Source organism: Dendrobates tinctorius, unplaced genomic scaffold, assembly GCF_039654945.1.
Source record: "Dendrobates tinctorius isolate UK_male_01 unplaced genomic scaffold, ASM3965494v1 ptg000066l, whole genome shotgun sequence".
NCBI classification, from domain to species: domain Eukaryota; kingdom Metazoa; phylum Chordata; class Amphibia; order Anura; family Dendrobatidae; genus Dendrobates; species Dendrobates tinctorius.
This window is the reverse complement of record NW_027361734.1, coordinates 1325799-1345315: the sequence shown is the minus strand read 5'-3', so window position 1 is coordinate 1345315 and position 19517 is coordinate 1325799. Positions and strand designations below refer to the sequence as shown.

At 42.8% G+C, this 19517-nt stretch overlaps 1 protein-coding gene across 1 annotated transcript in view; it reads left to right on the top strand.

The window, feature by feature from the left end:
- The window catches only part of LOC141095090 (uncharacterized), a 616558-nt gene that overhangs the window by 445911 nt on the left and 151130 nt on the right, over window positions 1-19517 (top strand). Inside the window, exons 88-90 of the mRNA XM_073580971.1 lie at window positions 5801-5854; window positions 13627-13680; window positions 17713-17775. Of these exons, the coding sequence (XP_073437072.1) occupies window positions 5801-5854; window positions 13627-13680; window positions 17713-17775 (171 nt within the window). The remainder of the gene's footprint in view (window positions 1-5800; window positions 5855-13626; window positions 13681-17712; window positions 17776-19517) is intronic.

Here is a 19517-nt window from a genome sequence, read left to right as displayed (position 1 = left end):
CTCCTCTGGATCATCCAAATGCTCTCTAGCAAACTTCAGATGGGCCCGGACATGTACAGGCTTAAGCAGTGGGACACGTCTGGCACTGCAGGATCTGAGTCCATGGTGGCGCAGTGTGTTACTTATGGTAGGCCTTGTTACATTGGTCCCAGCTCTCTGCAGTTCATTCACTAGGTCCCCCCGCGTGGTTCTGGGATTTTTGCTCACCGTTCTTGTGATCATTCTGACCCCACGGGGTGGGATTTTGCGTGGAGCACCAGATCGAGGGAGATTATCAGTGGTCTTGTATGTCTTCCTTTTTCTAATTATTGCTCCCACAGTTGATTTCTTCACTCCAAGCTGGTTGGCTATTGCAGATTCAGTCTTCCCAGCCTGGTGCAGGGCTATAATTTTGTTTCTGGTGTCCTTTGACAGCTCTTTGGTCTTCACCATAGTGGAGTTTGGAGTCACACTGTTTGAGGGTGTGCACAGGTGTCTTTTTATACTGATAACAAGTTTAAACAGGTGCCATTACTACAGGTAATGAGTGGAGGAAAGAGGAGACTCTTAAAGAAGAAGTTACAGGTCTGTGAGAGCCAGAAATCTTGAATGCTTGTTTCTGACCAAATACTTATTTTCCACCATAATATGCAAATAAAATGAAAAAAAAAACAGAATGTGATTTTCTGGATTTTTTTTTTCTCAGTTTGTCTCCCATAGTTGAGGTCTACCTATGATGTAAATTACAGACGCCTCTCATCTTTTTAAGTGGTGGAACTTGCACTATTGCTGACTGACTAAATACTTTTTTGCCCCACTGTATGTATCATGTGTCCTGATGTGGTAGCTGCAAACTCGTAATGACCTGGAGAATCAAAATGGCAGGTCAGTTTTAGCATTTAGTGATCACATGGTAAAAAAAAAATAAAAATTGTGGAATTACACTTTTATTGCAATTTCACAACACTTGGAATTTTATTCCCATTTTCCATTACACTGTATAGTAAAACCAATGGTGTTGTTCAAAAGTACAACTCATCCTGAAAAAATAAGCCCTCACAAGGCTATATGAAAAAATTTATGGCTTTGAAAAGAAGAGAAGCAAAAACGTAAAATCCCAAGGTGGTGAAGGGGTTAAAATTTTATCAGGCAGGTTGATTTACATACAATGATGGGTTAGTATCTGATTCATTCAAATGTGTGGGTTAAACGTGAAAGACATTGCATGAATATCCAGGGAGTTCTAATTTTAAGATTCTTGGTTCGCTTCTCCAGCTAATTATCTCTCTAGATGTTTATCTTCCAGATCTGATATGGTCTGTCATGCATCTTGCTTCCTTGCTTATTACACATATACTGTGATTACAGCAAACATTTTTTTCAGACCACAAATAAGAACTGTAGGATTGTTTCTTTGGAAATGTAGTTTGATTTTATTTCTAGAATAAAATTGAACAAAAACGGTATAATAATAATCTTTATTTTTATATAGCGCTAACATATTCCGCAGCGCTTTACAGTTTGCACACATTATCATCACTGTCCCAAATGGACAATCTATATTCCATATCAGTATGTCTTTGGAGTGTAGGAGGAAACCGGAATACCCAGAGGAAACCAACGCAAACACGGGGAGAGCATACAAACTACTTAAATAAACTGGAGAAGTGGGCAGCAACTAACAGAATGGTTTTTAACAGGGAGAAATGCAAAGTACTACATCTGGGCAATAAAAATGAAAAAAGCATATATAGAATGGGAGGAATAGGGCTAAGTGACAGCACATGTGAAAAAGACTTGGGTATACTAATAGATCACAGACTGAATATGAGTCAACAGTGTGATGCAGCAGCAAAAAAGGCAAATGCAATTCTAGGATGTATTAACAGAAGCATACAGTCTAGATCACGTGAAGTACCGTATTTTTCGCTTTATAAGACGCCCCTGATTATAAGACGCACCCCCAAATGTGGTGAAGGAATAGAGAATTTTTTAATAAATGGGGTCCGTCTTATAATGCCAGTGTCCGTCTAACAAATCATATAGGGTATATGTCCCTCATAGCCCCCCATCCTAAAATTAGCCCCCTTAATCTGGATATGGCCACCTTATATTGAATATAGCCCCCTTGTGCTGGCACACGGGCCCCCTGTGGCTGACACACGGCCCCCTGTGGCTGACACACTGGCCCCCTGTGGCTGACACACTGGCCCCCTGTGGCTGACACACTGGCCCCCTGTGGATGACACACGGCCCCCTGTGGCTGACACACGGCCCCCTGTGGCTGACACACTGGCCCCCTGTGGCTGGCACACTGGCCCCCTGTGGCTGACACACTGGCCCCCTGTGGCTGACACACTGGCCCCCTGTGGCTGGCACACTGGCCCCCTGTGGCTGACACACTGGCCCCCTGTGGCTGACACACTGGCCCCCTGTGGCTGGCACACTGGCCCCCTGTGGCTGACACACTGGCCCCCTGTGGCTGACACACTGGCCCCCTGTGGCTGGCACACTGGCCCCCTGTGGCTGACACACTGGCCCCCTGTGGCTGACACACGGCCCCCTGTGGCTGACACACGGCCCCCTGTGGCTGGCACACTGGCCCACTGTGGCTGACACACTGGCACACTGGCCCCCTGTGGCTGACACACTGGCCAGTGTGTCGTAAATGGCTGCACATCCAGTTGGAAGAATGTCTCAAGTGGGGTACCACAGGGCTCTGTCCTGGGCCCTGTATTGTTCAACATCTTTATCAACGATTTAGATGAAGGAATTGAGGGTAAACTGATTAAATTTGCTGATGACACAAAGCTAGGAGGGATAGCTAATACTAGAGAAGAGAGAGAGAGGATTCAAAAAGATTTAAATAAACTGGAGAAGTGGGCAGCAACTAACAGAATGGTTTTTAACAGGGAGAAATGCAAAGTACTACATCTGGGCAATAAAAATGAAAAAAGCATATATAGAATGGGAGGAATAGGGCTAAGTGACAGCACATGTGAAAAAGACTTGGGTATACTAATAGATCACAGACTGAATATGAGTCAACAGTGTGATGCAGCAGCAAAAAAGGCAAATGCAATTCTAGGATGTATTAACAGAAGCATACAGTCTAGATCACGTGAAGTCATTATTTCCTTCTACTCCTCTTTGGTCAGACCTCATCTGGAATATTGTGTCCAGTTTTGGGCACCACATTTTAAAAAAGACATCAACAAACTGGAGCAAGTTCAGAAAAGAGCGACCAGAATGGTGACCGGTCTGCAAACCCTGTCTTATGAGGAAAGGTTGCAGGATTTGGTAATGTTTAGTTTGCAAAAGAGAAGACTGAGAGGAGACTTAATCGCTGTCTACAAATATCTAAAGGGCTGTCACATTGTAGAAGGATCAACTTTATTCTCATTTGCACAAGGAAAGACTAGAAGCAATGGGATGAAACTGAATGGGAAGAGACACAGATTAGATATTAGAAAAAACTTTTTGACAGTTAGAGTGATCAATGAGTGGAACAGGCTGCCACGAGAAGTGGTGAGTTCTCCTTCAATGGAAGTCTTCAAACAGAGGCTGGACAGACATCTGACTGGGATGATTTAGCGAATACTGCTTTGAGCAGGGGGTTGGACCAGATGGCCCAGGAGGTCCCTTCCAACTCTACGATTCTATGATTCTATGATTCTGTGGCTGACACACGGCCCCCTGTGGCTGACACACGGCCCCCTGTGGCTGGCCCACTGTGGCTGACACACTGGCCCCCTGTGGCTGACACACTGGCCCCCTGTGGCTGACACACTGGCCCCCTGTGGCTGGCACACTGGCCCCCTGTGGCTGACACACTGGCCCCCTGTGGCTGACACACGGCCCCCTGTGGCTGACACACGGCCCCCTGTGGCTGGCCCACTGTGGCTCACACACTGGCCCCCTGTGGCTGACACACTGGCCCCCTGTGGCTGACACACTGGCCCCTGTGGCTGACACACTGGCCCCCTGTAGCTGACACACTGGCCCCCTGTGGCTGACACACGGCCCCCTGTGGCTGACACACGGCCCCCTATGGCTGGCACACTGGCCCCCTGTGGCTGACACACTGGCCCCCTGTGGCTGACACACTGGCCCCCTGTGGCTGACACATGGCCCCCTGTGGCTGGCACACTGGCCCCCTGTGGCTGGCACACTGGCCCCCTGTGGCTGACACACTGGCCCCCTGTGGCTGACACACTGGCCCCCTGTGGCTGACACACGGCCCCCTGTGGCTGGCACACTGGCCCCCTGTGGCTGACACACTGGCCCCCTGTGGCTGACACACTGGCCCCCTGTGGCTGACACACGGCCCCCTGTGTTAGATATCGCCTCCATGCTGCTGCTTTTAGTAAAATAAACTCTTTCCTTACCTTCTCAGCGCTGTTCCTCCTCGTGTCTCCCTCAGTGTGTTGAGCTCCTCCTCCACTTCCTGGTTCTCAGTGCCGGTCATGTGATCAGCACAGCAGAGTGATATCATCTCTGCGTGCCTGATGACAGCGGCAGCCGAGACACTGGGAGATCAGCGCTGGAGGAGGTAAGGAAAGAGTTTTTTATTTTACTATGGGCAGCAGCATGGGGGAGATATCTAACACAGGTGATCATGTGCGATCAAAGGAGGGCACAGGCAGCTATAATATGCGCCGCTCCCCCAGCCAGTCACCGTGGTGCGGTTTCAGCACCATGGTGATGGACAGCGGCAGTGCATATTATATGAGCGGGAGCAGGAGATCAAAGGCTCCCTCCAGCAGCTTTTACCAGCTCACAGCACCGCTCCAAAGCTGTCCCCACCTCCCCTGGACCCTGCAGTACATATATATATACACCCCCCCTCCCCCGTATATTCGGATTATAAGACGCACCCCCTACTTTCCCCCAAAATTTGGGGGAACAAAAGTGCGTCTTATAAAGCGAAAAATACGGTAATTATTTCCCTCTACTCCTCTTTGGTCAGACCTCATCTGGAATATTGTGTCCAATTTTGGGCACCACATTTTAAAAAAGACATCAACAAACTGGAGCAAGTTCAGAAAAGAGCGACCAGAATGGTGACCGGTCTGCAAACCCTGTCTTATGAGGAAAGGTTGCAGGATTTGGGAATGTTTAGTTTGCAAAAGAGAAGACTGAGAGGAGACTTAATAGCTGTCTACAAATATCTAAAGGGCTGTCACATTGTAGAAGGATCAACTTTATTCTCATTTGCACAAGGAAAGACTAGAAGCAATGGGATGAAGCTGAATGGGAGGAGACACAGATTAGATATTAGAAAAAACTTTTTGACAGAGTGATCAATGAGTGGAACAGGCTGCCACGAGAAGTGGTGAGTTCTCCTTCAATGTAAGTCTTCAAACAGAGGCTGGACAGACATCTAACTGGGATGATTTAGCGAATCCTGCCTTGAGCAGGGGGTTGGACCAGATGGCCCAGGAGGTCCCTTCCAACTCTACGATTCTATGATTCTACTTGCAGATTTTGCCCTTGGTGGGAATTGGACCACCGTGCTGCCCAGTAATAAACCAGTTACTCAAATTGTAAGAAGTAAATGGTTTCATACAGTTGTAAGACAATGTGTAAGGCCTCTGGAAAGTTCTGCCAGCATAATTTGCTATCAATCAGTTGGTGCCCTGTGTCATAGTGGTAATCTCTCAGAATTTTGCATATTAATGTTTTTATAAGACAACTTTATCTAGAAAATTAATGATCCGTAAGACCAAGAATATCACATGATGCATATGTACAGTATTACCTGGGTAGACATCACATTAATTAATATGTTGGATATGTTTTATTTCTCTGTTTTACACAGGGTGAAAAAGGTAATTCTGGATTACGAGGAGACATTGGAATAAAAGGATTCAAGGTATATTCTTTGAGAACACCAAAATTAGCAAAAATAAATTATTTTATGGTTTCGAGAAATGTGGAGGTACAAGAATGCAAGTGGGTTGTATTTTATCAAATGTAGTAAATGTAGTTGGAAAGTAAATGACACCCCTGTTGGTAGGGTTCAATTTCAAGCAAATAAAAAATAAAATATTTTTGCTCCTGCATAGAAGAGCTCTCGCTTTCTCCAAGTAAAGAAAGTGGAAAAGTAACATGATCCAAAAGCTTTTCTTCAGAATGGTGAAAGACACCACTGGAGCTCCATAGGAGAATGGATCTTATTGTCTCCAAAGAATGAAATATATTGTGCAATATCCAACAGAAAGGAAGCATTAACATGATAAAAAGTGTCCAAAATTATTATTGTTTTTTAAACAAATAGGATAAAGACTTATAGAGACTATAAAATAGGTAGACACCCATAAATGATTTCATGAACTCTTAAGAAGACTTATATCTGTTATTAGGAACAGGTTAGACATTGGGAAAATGTTGGTCCAGGTCTATTGGCATTGTAGTTATTGGGTGTGGCAAAAATACTATCGAAATCATCATTTCATTTGCTATCTGAAGTTACTATTGTAGTAAATATTTGTAGGATTATTGAAAGAATATATTTTTTATCAAATGGAAGAAATAGAGATGAGCAGATCAGTTGAAATATAAAATTGCCAACTTCACCAAATTTGATTGACAGTGAATACGTTTGTCGTGAATCGCAATACTAAAAAGCCTCTAAATGTCTGGAAAATATATGTATAATCCTCTGATGTCTCTCAGCATTGAATTGAACTCCCCTCTAGCTCTCTAATGAAAACACAGAATTAATAGCGTCCAAGTGACCCCGACTTTTCTGGAGAAGGGAATATGGATGGCATCTAAAGGCCCCTTTACATTTAGCAATGCACCAGCGATCCGACCAGCGATCTGACCCGGTCAGGATCGCTGGTGCATCGCTAAATGATCGCTAGTGAGCTGTCACACAGGCAGACCTCACAGCGATGCAGCAGCAACGCAGCGCACGATACTCACCTTTCACACACAGCGATCCTGACGTCCTCCCGCCCGCCTCCACACGTCGCTCGTCGTCACAGCAGGAAGCGCTCGAGAAATGGAGACGGACATTCTCGCGCGATCAGCGATGGACAACGGGGGAGCCAATCGGAGGTAAGTATCACACATAGCGATATCTCTATAACGTCACAAAATCGGTGACGTTATAGCGATATCGCTATCTGTAAAACCCCCTTAACAGCGGTTTTCGGGTTGCATGTATGAGTCTAATGTTGGTCTTTTACAACAATCTGGAGTATGGAGTTTTATCTTTAACAAAAGATGTGCCCAACTTAAAAAGCAGAAAGAACACTTTTTGTGACCCGCAAGCCTTGGTTTCACGGTTTTGGCTTAATAGCAAAATTATGGCAAAGTAGTATTAAAATGCCTTTCTTGTAGTATGTGAAGCATAAAAAAGGCTTTTCATTAAGGTACTATTAATGTAATAGATCACAGATTCATCAATTCACAGTCATGCTTACTATATACTGTAGGTACAGAACCTCCTTATATCACGTTAGTCTTTGGAATACAGAACAAGACTACAACTCGCAATGTGATTCAGCACTGCAGTAGTACACCACAAAAGATTAGGCCTTTTGCTATCCCTGTGTGCAATGACTGAGCTATGCACCTTGATCTCTATGCATATGCTGTAAAAGCCTAAAATGGCGCTGATTGGCCATCCTTCATCTTTATAGTCCCTGCGACAGCTCACCTGTTTGGCTGTGCTAGACCATGTGATGTGATAGCTTGGGGTAGCCCGCCAAGCCACGTTTGATGGCCTTAGCTTGCTCTTCAGCAGTGTGCGAAATGGTGCCTGGCATATTTTTAAATTCTCCAATCCCTGCAAATCCAATTGTAGAGTGTTTGAATTTGCAGGGACCCTCAAATTTGAAAAATACAACTTGAAGTAAATCGGATATGATCCGCTCATCTCTAGTAAGACATCAAAAGCTTAGTTGCTTAGTTTCAGAATTGTAGAGAATCTTTTCATTCCTTCACTTCATCCACCTCCTCATATAAATGTTGCTGAACTTATTCGACCTGACAGAGTTGTATTTCAATTATACACATGAGTGAGTAATGCTAATGTGTCTAATGATGATACGCAGCGGATGAGTGAATGTGTTAGTGGAAATGTTTGTAGAGAAAGTGATGGATTTTTATGAATAAAAGCAGAAATTGTGTCCTTACTTGAAGAAGCTATTTATATATGTGAGGTGTAATAAAGAAATGTGACAGGATGTTCTAATGTACAGTTTTTCTGTTGCTAGATGTGCTAGAGTAAACTAATGGCATGAAATTGTGGCCATTATGCAAAAAGGTGCAAGGTATAAAATCATTATATGTCTTAAGGTACTGTCACACTTAGCGATGTACCAGCGATCCTGACCAGCGATATGACGCGGTCAGGATCGCTGGTACATCGCTAAGTGGTCGCTAGTGAGCTGCCACACAGGCAGATCTCACCAGTGACATCGCAGGGATCGGGGGTCGCTACTTACGTGTCACACTAGGCGATCCTGACGTCCTCCCGTCCACGCTCGTCGCTCATCTCTCCACAGGAAGCTGACCACAAGAAACAGTCCAGGACGTTCTCGCGCGATCAGCGATAACCAGCGGGGGAGCGGTCGGAGGTAAGTATCAGACATAGCAATATCGCTAGCAATATCACTATAACGTCACAAAAACCAGTGACGTTATAGCGATATTGCTAGCGATATCGCTTAGTGTGACAGGCCCTTTACAGACAGTAATGAAGTTCTATGTAACAAAGACATTTGACCACAAAGAAGGAATTCTTGTTCACAGACATTGGACAGTATATTTTCATTTTGCAACATGCAAGTATTTGTCTTTGTCATGCTTAAAGGGGTATTCACAGGTCTTAATTTAGTTATCCCCTTTCTATAGGCTTGGGTACAACTTTCCGATTGCTGGGGGTCTGACCACTGGGACACCTAGCAATCCTGAGAACCAGAGTTCTGAGGAGCCAAATGTGAATGGAGTGGAGTGGTAGACCATATGCTCTGCCACTTAAATAACTCTTAATGGGAGTGCTGGAGGTTGCCAAACGCTTCTCACGACTGGGCTTGGGCATTCCCATTAGAGTAAATGGAGCAGTAATGCACATGATCGACCTACGTTCCAAGTACTTAAAAAGATGGAAACTTTACAATTTTTCTGTTTTAAAATGCCTTTTTTTCTTAATATTGCTACAGGTTACATGATTATAGTGAGTGTATTTGATGCCCTTTGATTCAGTCAGAGGAGACATTTTTATGGCCATTGTTGCTTTAATCTAATAAGTTTCCAGTACTCGAAGGCAGAGAGGTGAAGCTTGCTAAGTTGTAGATATTGGTCATTAATGGATCAGGGTAAGATGGTAGCCATTAGATGAATTTTAGTTCCAACAAACAGCAAGTCTGGCTTGAAAAAGGGTTGCTTGCCAAGGGACTCTGGGTATGGCATGAAAAGATAGCAAAATAAAAATGACTGTATGTGAGGTCAATACGATTAGTCCCCAATCCCCACAATTTTAAGCGTGTCCTGAAAACGCATTTATTCAGACTGGCCTATCGCCTCAACACATTAACCTAACCTATCCCTGTATGGCAGAGCCAAAAGTTTTACCATAACCAGGTTCCCAGCATCATGTTCCCACATGCTTTATGCATCCATTAGCCCTCTGTGTCTGTACTGTTACACACTTAACATTATGGCTGGTCCATACAATCAGGGCAACTGTTACCACCCACCTTTCGTGTCTACCTCTTTCCTCATAGACTGTAAGAGGAGGAGTTTTGGGAGAATGTCCTATGGTCTGATGAAACCAAACTGGAACTGTTTGGTAGAAACACAACTTGTCGTGTTCGGAGGAAAAAGAATACTGAGTTGCATCCATCAAACACCATACCTACTGTAAAGCATGGTGGTGGAAACATCATTCTTTGGAGCTGTTTCTCTGCAAAGGGGCCAGGACGACTGATCCGGGTACATGAAAGAATGAATGGGGCCATGTATCGTGAGATTTTGAGTGCAAACCTCCTTCCATCAGCAAGGGCATTGAAGATGAAACGTGGCTGGGTCTTTCAACATGACAATGATCCAAGGCACACAGCCAGGGCAACGAAGGAGTGGCTTCGTAAGAAGCATTTCAAGGTCCTGGAGTGGCCTAGCCAGTCTCCAGATCTCAACCCTATAGAAAACCTTTGGAGGTAGTTGAAAGTCCGTGTTGCCAAGCGAAAAGCCAAAAACATCACTGCTCTAGAGGAGATCTGCATGGAGGAATGGGCCAACATACCAACAACAGTGTGTGGCAACCTTGTGAAGACTTACAGAAAACGTTTGACCTCTGTCATTGCCAACAAAGGATATATCACAAAGTATTGAGATGAAATTTTGTTTCTGACCAAATACTTATTTTCCACCATAATATGCAAATAAAATGAAAAAAAACCAGACAATGTGATTTTCTGGATTTTTTTTTCTCAGTTTGTCTCCCATAGTTGAGGTCTACCTATGATGTAAATTACAGACGCCTCTCATCTTTTTAAGTGGTGGAACTTGCACTATTGCTGACTGACTAAATACTTTTCTTCCCCACTGTATGTAGCTAGAGGTTCAGCTCATGTGGGGGTGAAACATCTGAGTGGGTCTCTAACCAGGTAACCGTGTTTATGAATATGGAGGCACACCCTAATCATAGGGATAGAGGAACCTTAGCAGAAGACTATGTTGTTACTGAAAATCTTTATACAAAGATTAACACTAGAGATGGGTGAACCCGAACAGTAAAGTTCAGCGTCCGTATCGAACACCTACTGTTTGGGTACAGGCACAGAACACGGACTTCACCAGGAAGTCTGTGTTACTGTTTGGGTTTGGCTGCCCGAACACAGGGTGTTTATCACGCTGTCATGTGCATAGCAGCGTGACAAACACCGCTTCTGATCAGTGGTGAAATCATCCCCGTCTTTCAGAGACCGCGGTTCCCACGATGTCAAAAGACAGTGTGGGCGCTCAGCTGTGATCAGAGGTATAAAGTTTAACTCCAGTCACTGGTGTCAGCTGATGGGACTACAGTTCCCATCATCCGACACCTGCAGCTGCTAATAACAATGTGAGCAGAAGAGGCGGAAGGGAGTATTTCTGATAAACAGCCAGGCAAAACTGACAGCTGGAGGCTGCAGCCCTCAGCTGTCAGCTTCAACAAGGCTGGTTATCAAGAAAAGAGGGGTCCCCACGCTGTTTTTAAAATTATTTAAATAATTTTTAAAAATGCAGTGGGGTACCCCACATTTTTGGCAACTAGCCTTGCTAAAGCAGATAGCTGGGGGCTAATATTCTATGGCTAGTAAGGGGCCTTGGATATTGGACCCCAGTCTAAAAATAGCAGCCTGCAGCTGCCCAGAAAGGCACATCTATTAGATGCACCAATTCTGATACTTTACCTGGCTCTTCCCACTTGCCCTGTAGTGGTGGCAAGTTGGGTTCATATTTGTGGGGTTGATGTCACCTTTGTATTGTCAGGTGACATCAAGCCCATGTATTCGTAATGGAGATGGATATGTAAGACACTTATCCATTACTAATTCTATAGTTGCATTGTAAACAAACACACAGCCAGAATAAAGTCCTTTATTAGAAATAAAACAAAACACATTTTTATTTAAAAATAACAAACACAGTTATACTCAACTAACGCCTAATTCCACCAAAGCCCTCGATCTCCTATAACAGACCAAAAATAAAAAAAAACCAAAATACCATACCTGTCGGTCGTTCTGTCCAACGCCGTAATCCATGTTTGGTGGATAAACAGTTTTCAACCTGGACAGTGCCAAGATGCGACCGTCCAGGCTGAGAACCACTGATGAATGAGCTGCTGGGAATGTGGCGCCATTGACCTGTGGTGATGTCATCAAGGTTACCTCCGGTCATTGAGGCTGTTTATGTTGGCCCCCAAGTAGTCTCCCCACACTGAATGATGGCTCCCAGTTTCCCCCAACACTGTATGATGGCCTCCAGTATTCCCCCCACACTGTATGATGGCACCAAGTATACCCCCCACACTGTATAAATGAACCCAAGTAGTCCTTACACACTGTATGATGGCCCCCATTATTCTCCCACACTGTATGATGGTCCCCAGTATTCTCCCCACACTGTATGATGGCCCCCAAAACTCCAGTATTATTCCAACACTGTATGCATGGCCCCCAGTAGTCAATTAATCCCCCACACTGTACAGATAGCCCCCCCCAGTAGGCCTCCCACACTGTACAGATGTGACCCTCAGTAGTCCAGTATTTATCCCTACCCTGTATTGGTGGCCTATAGTAGTCTCCCCACACTGACTGGCTAGCCAACAATAATCCAATAGTCCCCCATACTGTATGGATGGCCCTCAGTAGTTTCCCCCACATTGCATGGATGGCCCTCAGTAGTCCTCCCACACTCTATGGATGGGCTCTAGTAGTCCCATAATCCCTTTACACTGTATGGATGGCCCCCAGGAGTCCAGTAGTCACCCAACACTGAATGGATGTCCGCCTATAAGTGTTTTTAGAATTAAATAAAAAGAAACATCTTATACTCTCCTAACCATGGATCCTGAGGAGTCCGTCAGCAGACTGGACCAAGTCATGGGTGGACCAATGAGGTGATGTCATTGCATTGGGGTATGTAAAGTCACGACATGATGATGTCATCACAGCGACCCACTCCCTGCCTCATCCATGGGTCTCCCTGCTTTTCTGTAGACTGCAGGCTTAAAGGGAATTTGTCAAGGTCATTTTTGTGCAATATACTAATAGTATAGTATAACAGGGGTTGGGCAGCCCTTTCAGGATATGCTACTTTTAGTTATATGGCCCAGTTATATTCCTGTAAGCCCTTGACTAATGTATTGTCTCACATCAGCAAGTCAAGCATATGTAAATTGAAAATCAATATTCACCCCTTCCCCTGCCCATAATACCACCCCTCTGCACTGGTATCACTGATTCATTCAGACTGCCTTATGCCCGAGGATCACATCGCAATCCTCAGACTGGCTGTATGCTCTCCTGACCTGGGAGTGACAGTTGCCACGCTCATTTCAGGAGAGCCGACGGCCAGTGATGCAATCCAAGGGTGAGTAATTTAGCAATCTGGCTGCATCCAATCAGTCCTATGTAATAAGAAACATTACATTCCCTGAAAGGACTGCCCAAGCCCTATTTCAGGATGTTATTAGTATACTACACAAAAAGGACCTGACAGATTCCCTTTAAATCAACTTGTGGTCTACCGAACATAGAGCGATGGTGCAGGGAGACCATGTTTCCCTGCTCCTCCCACAGAGTTTAACTACTATCTGCACATGCCTGTTTAGAGTGGGGGTAGCTCTAGTGGCACCTCTGAGTGAGGGGCTGGAGGCGACTGCTAGCTACGCTACTGCTCTTTGTGCAAATTAATGCACATGGTTCATTCATAGATGGTATGTAGTAAGCTTCAAAGGAGGCAAGTTCAGTTAGATGGAATTTTGTCAGGTGCTATGCTGGAGATCTGGAGCTTTATTTTTGTACAATATATTATGTGATTTTGATAAAAAAGTAATTATGTTCAATGGTTTACATTTATGTTACAAAATAGTAATTAAGTGAAGTTGTTCATGTGCAATCTCATCTATCTAAATTATTTTTTTAGGGAATGTTAGGATATCCAGGCAAAAAAGGAGAACCTGGAATAATGGGTGTTAAAGTAAGTATGTCATGTATGCTAGACAAACAGGTTGTCTACTGATGTAGATTTCATAAGTACAGCATGCACATTCCTATAACAGAATGAGAGCATTTTTTTTGCACAGGATCCATGTCGAAAGTACCATATTTTCCAACACGGTGGTATAAAAATGTAACTGTAAGTTCTGTCAAGTTAAATCTTGTATGAATGAATTGTTTGCAGTAGAAGCATCATTTAATGTTCTTAAATAGATCAAATATATCAACTCCAGTTTTGATGAGCACTGAAAAAGGTCAAGGCAAAACTTACAAGACATTTAACTATATGCAGCTTATCTCCTGCTTTGATTAATCTATAATGAAATACAATAATGCATTACATGCACAAAGCAGGTCATTATGAGTATGGACACAATTTCAAGTCTGTTTGTTAACTTTTTGTGAAACATACAATTTATAAAGTGCTAGAATATGCCCTCGAACATCAACCCATCCTGAGAATGAAGGGGGATACAGTGCTAGCATAGGGCTATGTCCCCTTTGCTGTTTTCCCTCTACAAAGCGGTGAACTTACTAATAAATGGGTCCAGCTGCAGTTTCCCCACAGGTGAGAGGTAGGGAACATCACTTTGCAGGGAAAACCTACACACGCGATGGCAGAATTGTACCCTATAGCTGGGCAACCCCATTAAAAGCAGATGCAGTAATACTGTATATCAGTTTAGCCTCTTTCTTTCTTTCTCAGAAACACTGGAAGTTCTAGAAGTCTGACATTCACCGATCATAAAGTAATGGAATATCATAGCATTATGCAATCATTTTTAGAATATAAATATTTATGCATGATTTTTTTAAGACATAAAGTACAGGAGAAAGGTTTTAGGCAGGTGTCAGAGAAATGCCGCAAACTAAGAATACTTTAAAAAAATAGAAGTATTAATAATTTATTTTGATCAAGTACCAAAATAAAAATAAAAAATCAATATTTGTTGTGAACCACCTTTTTCCTGGCACACTTGCACATAGTTTTTGAAGGAACTCAGCAGAGCGTTTGTTCCAACCATTGTGGAGAACTCACCACCGATGTTCTGTGGATGTAGACTTTCATAAATTTGACTGCCTTTGTGTATTCCCAGACAGATTCAATGTTGGGTTCAGGCAATATCATCACTTTCCAGGATTCCTTGTTTTAATTTACCCTGAAGATGGTTCTTAAAGGGAATCTGTCAACAGGATTTCACCCCACAAACTACTTTGTAGCTCTTTCAAAGAAAAATCAAGCAATACCTTTACATGGCCAGTCTATTCTTCCATTGATCAAAAATCAGGGCTTGAATTGATATGAAAATGGTGCTGAAGAGCCATTAAAGATCTGAAGAATCTGCCACTACCTCCTTCTGCTTGACTGACAGCTTCTATGATGTGTGACTTCAGGCAAAAGAGCCATCAGTCTAGCAGGATGAGGAAACGCATGCTTCAGATCTACAATAGGTCTTCAGATTGAAATGCAAATTAATTCACAGCTGATTTCTAAGTAATTGAGAAATTAACTATCATTTTGAAGGAATCCCTGGACTTGTCTTTGCATGCTTATATTGGGATGTTTCCTGCTTCCTGATTCTTTTAAATGACATTGGCTATCTGTTTGTGGTTGTTGTTCTGCTAGAGAATGAAAATGGAACCAATCCAATATCTTCATGGTAGTATTACATGATTGACAAGTATCTGCTTGAATTTCTCAGACTTGTGGACACCAAATCAAATGTTGACTCATCAGTCCAAAGCACCTGCTGCTATTTCTCAGCACCCCAGTTACTATGTTTTTGTACATAGTTGAGTTGCTTGGACTTGTTTTCATGTTGAAGGTATGGCTTTTGGGCTGCAAATCTTCCAATAAGACCACACATTTTTGCACAGTTGATGAGTGTAGCTGGGTCCTACTGGTTGCTGCCAATTCTGAGCTGATGGCACTGCTGAACGTCTCCAGATTTCGATGACAAGCATATGTCTTTCATCTGCTGCACCACTTAGGCTACTTTCACACTTGCTTTTTTTTGCAGCGCGTTTTTCCCCCCAAAAAAATGCATTGAAAAAATGCATACAAACGCATACAAATGCTGCGTTTTTTTCAAGCATTTTTATGAGCATGCATGAAAAAAACGCAGCATTTGTATGCGTTTTTAGTGCGTTTTTGCCACGTTTGCGTTTTTTCCAACATTAGGTGGCCCCTCACACTAACCCAAACCATGACTTTACTAACCCTGACCCTGACCCTAACCCTTAACCAAACCATGCCCTGATCCTAACCCTAACCCTGACCCTGACCCTAACCCTAACCCTTAACCAAACCATATTAACCCTAACCCTGACCCTAACCCTTAACCAAACCCTACTAACCCTAACCCAAACCCTAACCCTAAACCCTAGCTAACCCTAACCCTAAACCCCCTTAACTAACCCTAACTCTAAATTCCATTGTCTAAAAAAAAAAAAACGCATGCGCAAAAAAACGCATATATAAGCATGCCAATGCGCACATATGCACACCCATAGACTTATAATGGGAGTCTTGCTGTAAAAAAAACGCATTGCGCGTGCATGCGGTTTTTTTTAGGCAAGTCGGACGCCCAAAAAATGCAACAGGATGCATTTTGTGCGCCCGAGCGCATACCACAAAAAAACGCATGCGCGGAAAAATGCATACAAACGCATGTGTATGCGCACATAAGCGCATCCCATGCAAAATATAGGGGGAAAAAACGCATGCGTTTTTTAGCGCTAAAATCCAGCGCAAAAAAACGCAAGTGTGAAACCAGCCAGCCTTAGCCCACCACTACATCTATGGTTCTCAATGTTCCCTATTTCTTGGTGTTTCCTCAAAAGACAATGTACATGACATCTTGAAACCCCATTCTGCTTTGCAATCTTTTCCTGAGAAAGACAATGCTGATGCAGTATAACTACCTTTCGTTTTGTTGCAGTGCTCAGTCTTGCCAAAGGTGTATGACCCTATGAAACTGCATTCTTCACCTTTGTAGCAGAGTTTGACTGTTCCCCACCCTCTTACATAGCAGCTCCCAGTTTCATTTATTGACCGTATTTCAACCTCCATATGAAAATGATGATCATTATCAACTGTTTGGTATAGTTGGTTACACATACAACTGATTATAATCCTACAAAATCACTGGCTTTGTACAGGTGAACCAAGATGAATTGATGCTGTTTTCAAGGCAAATGGTGATCACATCAAATATTTAATTGATTTAGATTTCTCTTTTCATCTTGATATACAGTAGATTTCACTTTACATTTTAATTTAATAAATATAAACTATTAACTTTTCTATTTTTGAAGACATTGCTACTATGCAGCATTTTTACACACCTGCCTAAAACTTCTGCACAATACTTATTTTACATGTTTTAGTTTGGACATGGAAAAATTGAATGATGGTTCAGCTTACACACCAAAACATTTTGCAAATGTTAAATTAGATTTTACGTCATACCCTGATGATACCCTTATGTCTACAAGATTTAAAAGTAAATTTCCAAAAAAAGAAAGTTTAATGGGCTTCGCAAGAACATTCTGACAAGCTTTGTGAAACCAGGCGGAGGTCAAGAAAAAAATGAACCAAACTTCAGATTTATGTCTGCATACATGAAGAAATGAGGGAATGTTTAAGAAAAGGCAGTGAATGAGAATTACTGGTGCGTGACTGTAACAGTACCAATTAAAGTCACACACCAGCACATCCAAGATACGATTCAAAGTTAGTTTTTTTTCATTTATAAACTTCATCATTTTGAATTTATTTTATTTCTATAACTCAGGCAATCATTTGCATTTCACTTTTCAAGTAAAATTCATTTTATTTCATTCCCTAAAGCTTCTATTTTAAAATGAATTGTCAGTTCTGCTATTTCTGCTATACAAATAATTATGATTCTGTAAAATTATTTAGATTCTTTTTCTGCAACTATGCTATAAAAAATACTAGTTTGTTTATATTCCCTTTAATCTGACAAAAAAAATATTTATAAACCAGGGAGAAACTGGAATACAAGGAAATCCTGGTATATCAGGCTCTCCGGGTCCTTCAGGACCAAAGGTTCGTAATTCTTTCATTTTGTTTGTTAATAGCATAAATGTAGCAAGTTTGAAAAAACTCTAATAAATTATTACTTTGCAATCAGACCATAACATGAACATCAGTCTCTACACTTTACACTGCTCATTGTCAATAAGGAAAAATCTTTGCAGCCCAGTTTAAGATTTTTGGAGAATGGGCTAGGTTACTTGGGACTTTAGAGACCGTTGAAGGTCCTAAAGGAGTTTTACATGACTTTTTAAAATATTTTTTTACTATGGGCTTAAGGGTGATCGGAGTATTTGGAAGTGCTGGGAGATTTAGTTTCTATTGCCCCAGCTGCATGATTTGCAGCTACTTGACCGCCTGAATACTTGTGGGGAATGCCTGTTTGTTATGGAATTCCCACGTGTATTCAGGCTGTCAAGTAGCCGCAAATCATGCAGCTGAGACAATAGAAACTAAATCTCCGAGCACTTCCAACTATTTAGAGATCACTCGAGTAACGAGTATACTTGCTCATCACTACTTAAGAACTAACAGATAGGCAGTTATTATCTTCTTGCCTGTTCTAAATGGCTCCAGCTCAGAGCATTAACGGATCACTCCCGCAGGCAATTCTATTACTTCACATCAACAAAGCAGCTTTTCTTCTTCTGGGCTGCTTTGTTGACTTGGCATGACTGCAAGTCTCATATTGATTGACAGCTGGCTTCCAGCAGTTAATGTCATTCTGTGACTGTCTTCAATAAGGAAGGGGGTCCTCAAACTTTTCCTGGAACTGGGACCCTAACTATCCCTGTCTCGGGGGTACTCTTGAAGGTAGGGAGGCCCGAGCCTCTGATGTTACTATGCTCCTGTTAAACCCTGATCTGTCCCCCTCCCTCATCCCATGAGGCCTGGGACAGAAATATATGGTTAACAAGACGCAAAGACAAAACAGGAATAACAGAAACCAATAAACATGCAAACACTCACCAAAGGTAATGAGGTATATAGGGAAGGATAGGGCTCTACCAACCAAATGGGAATAGGACAGTGATTAAAGCTTACACCCCAAAACAGCATGCAACAATCTCCAGTAGCAACAACAATCTCCTATTTAGCACGGCATCTCCAAAGAGCTAGAAAGCAAAGCTTTCACTGGCAAGACAGAGAAGGTCTAGCCAAGTTTTATAGGGAGAGGTAATGACCAGATTAGAAGCAGATGAAAATGTAGCTGCAAGTTTTTGACCAGCGTAGAAAGGGTCGGCAACCCCTTTAGCACCAAAGAATGCCAAATCCATTTAATATGGATCACAAACACACAGGCTGAATGAAAAATCTGTGATTCACAATATGTAGTGATCTTCTAATCCCAGATCTCCCAGGAATACATGACACACTCATGACACATAAGGCAGAGGTGAGCCTGTTATGAATTTTAGCATGACATCTGCAGTCATGCCCCATCAACAGAGCAGAGTAGAAGAGAAGCAGCTGCTCCATCAAAACGATGTCAACTGAAGGTGAAGAATCACCAACAAGGGCAGTCTTTGACCAGTCTGAGCCAGTAGATATCATAAGCAGGCAGTAAAAAAATAAACAAAGTCCTGGAAAAACCCTTTAAGCCAGGTTCAGATGGGTGTATTTTACGACCTGTGTATGGACTGCAGTGCCTACTGTAGACTGACTAAGTCACCCGACCCGAATTTAGAGCCTTAAATATGTTTATGAAGTTGCAAGTTTGGGTCAGGAGAGCTGCAGTCAGTTTGGGCTTTGTG